The sequence below is a fragment of the Vigna angularis genome, chromosome 7, assembly GCF_016808095.1.
Source record: "Vigna angularis cultivar LongXiaoDou No.4 chromosome 7, ASM1680809v1, whole genome shotgun sequence".
NCBI lineage: Eukaryota > Viridiplantae > Streptophyta > Magnoliopsida > Fabales > Fabaceae > Vigna > Vigna angularis.
Genome location: NC_068976.1, coordinates 30,583,829 through 30,589,450, shown reverse-complemented (window position 1 = coordinate 30,589,450; position 5,622 = coordinate 30,583,829). Strand labels below are relative to the sequence as shown.

The 5,622-nt window shown below is 36.4% G+C and overlaps 1 protein-coding gene across 1 annotated transcript; it reads right to left on the bottom strand.

Moving 5' to 3' along the window:
- Window positions 1-256: 256 nt before the first annotated feature.
- On the bottom strand, window positions 257-5,261 carry LOC108336700 (isoprenylcysteine alpha-carbonyl methylesterase ICME-like). The gene is made up of 2 exons (XM_017573163.2): window positions 5,115-5,261; window positions 257-603 (listed from the first exon to the last, which is right to left on the bottom strand). The coding sequence occupies exons 1-2, from the start codon at window positions 5,259-5,261 to the stop codon at window positions 442-444; spliced, it is 309 nt and encodes a 102-aa protein (XP_017428652.1). The 3' UTR covers window positions 257-441.
- Window positions 5,262-5,622: the final 361 nt, after the last annotated feature.

Sequence of the window (5,622 nt, the reverse complement as noted above, 5' to 3'; positions counted from 1 at the left end):
AAATAAAATTATTAGTTACATATCAGTGAAGCCTTTATTTTAGGAAGATGAAAGTGAAACAATGAAATAGCAAAATTTTGTATATACATATATATATATATATATACATATATATACATATATATAATGCATGTATTGAATAAGTTACTAACAAATAAAACAGTGAACTAACCAAATAGGAAAAGAATAAAGCACTTCTAATTCTTTCATTGATAAATTAAATTTATTTTAATTCTTTTCATGAGTATTGGTGAAAATTAAAATTAAGGAATTGTTGAATTACGTGATTTTTATGGATGGTACGAAATTTTACAGACCCGTTCATTTATCTATCACGAGATTCATCTTAAAACATGAATGGGTAGGTGGCCGAATACTATTGAATTATGGAATCGAATAGCATACAGTAAGATTGTAATCACTACGATCACAAGCTTATACTTAGAAGGGACTTATCTTGGTGGCCAACTTTAATAAAATCTCAGGAACAAGCCGTTTTCTTCGGGGTGAAAAGGCGTCCTTTGTAAGAGCATCACTATCATTGGAGTGTATAACGGCAACTGCATGCTCGAATAGGTAATCAATACCTCCTCGGAGTGGATCCTGCACAGCATGGTTCAGAATTAGAAATTCCATACACATTGTGGAACTTGATGCGTGATCGTACGTACAGCAGAGGAAAAAGAAAGAAAACACAATTTATACAAAACAAACTTTTCTCTATATTTCATCACGGTTAAATATAGTGAAAATTATATATGGGATTAATCTCCTTTGTGTTAAACACATATAAGGTTTTCTATTTATAATTGAAAAAATATGGGCTAAGCCCAAAATACAAATAATAAATAATAACAAACTAACTGAAAGATAAAAGATATAATATTTCTAACACTCCCCCTCAAGCTGGAGCATACAAATTGTATGAACCAAGCTTAAAGTAACTGAACTTGGTTTTGAACTAGATGATTTGTTTTCAAGAGTGTGAGGCAAACAGAGATGGGTTATCACATGTCAATGAACAAACAGCAGCTTGTGAAACTTCAACTTCAAAAGTGGATGAAAGAGAGCAGTGGAGAAGGAGGCAATAAACACTTCAACTTCAAAAGTGGATTAAGGAGAGCAACGGAGAAGGAGGCAATAAACACAGCAGATCTGTGCGGCAGATACAATAAGAAAGGAAGAACAATGCAAGAACAGCAACACAGAGGCGAAACCCTCTACGGCAGAGCTGGAGGATGACGAAAGCGGAAAAGATAGGACTAGACGCTGGTGCATCAACGACGAAAACGAAGCACAAAAAAACGCAGAAAGAAGAAGGAGGTCCGAAGATGCGGAAGCATGCGGCGAGAAGAAGACAGACGTCGATGGCAGCAATGGCTGCTCTGGAAGGTCTGAACAGAGAGAGGGAGGTTCGGTGAGACGACTGGCATCGGCGCGGTTTGATACCGACGCCGAGAAGGCGACGCGTGATGAACACGCGTCCGAGATCTACCGGAGAGTGGAGGTGCGTGATAGCGCATGCAGACGAGACAAAGACAGCGACCACCAAGGTTAGGTCGCGCTTGAGGAGACGGCCCAGATCTGCTGTTCACCCGTTGAAACTGTGACGGTGGCCGAGGCGTATGGTCTGTAGCAGCAAAGAGCGGCGATCAATTGAGCGGCGACTGGTTCAGAGGAGGCGGTGGTTCCCAAGAGACTTCTTTCTTTGATTCTGGGTGCTGAGATTTGAGAAGAAGAGAAATTGAATCTTATGAAATTTTTAGGGGCTGCCGGTGACCATGACGGCCAGCCACCGGCAAACAGCAAAGACCACCGAAAGAGATCAAAAAACCTGCTCTACTACCATATTAAATATAGTGAAAATTATATATGGGATTAATCTCCCTTGTGTTAAACACACATAGGTTTTCTATTTATAATTGAAAAAATATGAGCTAAGTCCAAAATACAAATAATAAATAATAACAAACTAATTTAAAGATAAAAGATATAATATTTCTAACTATTACCATAATGGTATAAAGACCTAGGTATATTATAAGTTAAATCCAAACATGACATCCGTATCGTATTCTAAAAAAAAAGAGTACTAGTTTTCTACCGGAAGGATTCCTATATGACCAAGAATCTAAACATCACAGGATTCTAATATTTCCAGGGGGCATGTTATTGATAGAAGGCTCATTGTCAATTACTGCATATCATGTAGAGGAACACTGCTATCAGCCAATTTCTTCTTGCAGTTCTATGATTTCTCCTTACATCTTCCGTAGATTTTGGAAACGTAAAAAATGTCCCTCCATACAATTTTCGAAGATTCCCAAAATATTTGGAATTTGAGATTTTACAATAGTCTAGAAAAAAAAATATTTTGGATTCTACAATATAGAATGTATTTCCAAACTGTACACTTAATGTATTTTGGAATTGTACATTTCAAAATATATTCTAAATCATACAATTCAAAATGTTTTTAGGTGCACTAATGATTGATTAGTAGATGCCAGTTCAAATTGTTAGTGTTGGGAGACTGCTGAGCTTAAGGAGAACATGTTGTGTGAGTGGAATTGGTTAAAGGGTTCGGCGTTATATGAGGGGATAAGTTTGGCAGAATTAAGGGTCGTGTGGGGTTTGATTAGATGAGGACAAAGTGGGTGTATAGCAAAGGCAGCAATACCTCGTGTTCTCTATATTAAAGTGGTTTGGGAAGTAGAGAAGAAATGAGTGTGGAGTTGGGGAAGAGAGTGAGTCTCAGGTTTACTGGGTTGGTTTGAGAGGTTAGTTCAGGTGGCTGATGTATGAAGGTAGGGGGAGAGGATTCATGATAAGATCAAAGAAGAGAGATGAAAAAGATGAAGGTGGATTCGTGAGGAAGGAGGCAGAGTTAGTTTGTAGGTGACTTTGTCGATCGGCAGATCACCATGAAAGGTACACAATTTCATGGCAAGCTTGTTGGAGGGACATGGAGAAACACGAGCCTTGGTGATATGATGCAGAGACAGAGGGCCTTGTCACCTGGGTGGAAGATAAGATGGCAGCATGTTTTAGAGGCCACAATGGTCATTCGTTGACAAGTGCAGTTCAAGTTTTGTCGTAGTTGGTAGAGCATTTTGGTATGTTCTTGTAGGGAGTGGCCAAGGACAGGACTGTAGTGGTATCGTTGACATAGTCTGGTATGGACAATGGCGGGCGGTCATAGAAAGCTAGGAACAGGGTGATGTTGATGATGAAATGGTGCGAAGTGTTATACCAAAATTTGGCCAGATGAAGGAATTGTAACATGTGTGAAGGTTGTCACTGGAAAACAAATCAGGTAAACCTGGTAAACTTTTGTTAATCACCTGTGATTGGTCATCCGTTCGGAGATGGTATGCGAATACTAAATGAGTTGTTGTAAGTGAAAGGGCTCATTCCAAAAATTACTGAGGAATAGCAAATCATGTTATGATATGATTCACTTCAGAAGACCATGCAACTTGGAAATCTCAACAGAAAAGTAAAGGACCAACTGCGAGGTTTCTATCAAATATTGACTCCACTATTTGACCACTTCTATGATAACCAACATTCCACGGGCATAGATAGAGGTGACTTGCGAACATGCACACGACTTCTTGCTGAAAAAGGCAATGTGGGATGGCCATTTTGGGAAAGGACAACACCAAAAACCATACCAAAGACAGGGTTTCTATTAAAATAAGAGACATGAGAGACATAGGCTGAATCCTTAATGTATATTGAACACATAGGATTATGCTTTTATAAATAGGAAAAATACAAAGAGATGGGCCACAACATAAAAAACTTCGATTGTTACTTCAGTTCTTGAGAAGGAGTGAAGGCAGGTGATAATAACTCATTGAAGTCATGGAGAAAAGCATGAACGCTACCCAAGTATTCAGCCATTGTACCATCAAAACATCTAGGACCAACATTACTTAGGATATTTTGACAAAATACCATAAAAGTATTGAGTATCATTGGTGTATAACAATTTCACCAATTCCCAAACTTTTGAACATGTCTCATAAGCACGAAGAATTTGTTTTAGTGATGAATGAATAGTAAAGTTGAATACAATTCAAAATTGAACATCATTTTTTAACCAACAAGAAAGCTCATTTTCAGTAATAGTAGCCACACTCGTTAAGATGATCAACATAACCTTAACTCTTAAGCCAAAGTCTAATGTGTGATGTCCAATTATCATAATTAGTTACATCCAATTTATCAATGGATAGATGCACATTAAGATAATTGGTATATGTTAGAGATTTCACATCGACTAAAGATAAATCAAATTTATAATATATAAGTGGGGAAAAATCTCACCTTACAATTCAGTTTTGTAAGATTGAGTTAGTTTTAAAGTTTACTTCTTAAAATAGTATCAAAGCAACCTGAAGTCTATCCTAACAAGATTTGTTGTTTGTTGAACCTATTTTGCCACTCATTATGAGACCATTATAAATGTCTACTCCCATATACATGAGGAGGTTTGTTGGCGATCCATTGTTAATTAAAGATAAGACAAATTTATAGTATATAAGTTGATGCAAATCTCATCTTTTTAACCGATTTTTAAGGTTGAAAAAGGCTTAAAGTCCACTTCTTAAGAGTATAGATGGATGAATCAAACTTCCGAGCAACAAAAAAGACCATAGATGATTGTAGAGAGAGAAAATAATTACCAAGAGAGAGAAACAACCCTAAAAATAGTGAAAAAATTCCAACGTGTCCTTATCACAATGAAAGTTATAGATCCAGAAAGAGATAAAGGATTAACCAGCCTCTCATAGAATGTTACTATAAAAGAGAGAAGCTTAGGCTGAATCCCTAATGTGTATATAGCATATACAATTATGCATTTATAAATAGGAAAATACAAAGAGATAGGCCTAAGTTTGTTACATCTAACAAGGTTGAAAAGGAATCAATTCAAGTTTATAAGACAAAACGTTTAGAGCACTACGTATATGGCACATGATTCCCTTTTCAGCTCTATGATTAAAAAGATAGTCAAAACGATAACTTAAAACATGTTGCATAATATAAACTTTTATATTTTATTTAGTACCAAAAAATTTGAAATCGCTTCACGTTTAACTTACCTGTAGAAACAAATCTGTATGACTTTTCCCCTCACGCAAAATCAACTCAGCTCTTGCCCCTGCCTTCTTTAGAGCATCAACAAACCGTTCACTACAAAAATCACTTATTAATATCCCCTCACACAAAGGCAACCTACTTTTTGACATTAATGTTTGTAAGTCTACAAAGAAAATTACCACAGTGGATGTTTCATTTATTAGTAAACAATAGCATTCCATCTTTGTGTTTAATAATCCATAGAGAAAACACAAGTACCATAGAAAAGAAAGAAGAACCCACAAAGTCATAAAAGTTATTTAGTTCTATGATAACCAGAGATCATCAAACTCTTCCTGTGTTGTTATTAGTACAAGCCAAGATCTAAAGAGGGTTAAGTTAGGTACATGAAAGTCAAGTAACCCTTTCAATCTTTACGTTGTAACATTGATCAGGTCTTATTTATAGTATGGCAATACACCGCAGAAGAATACAATTGAGACCTTCAGAAGTTTCCTTGAACAGAAAAAA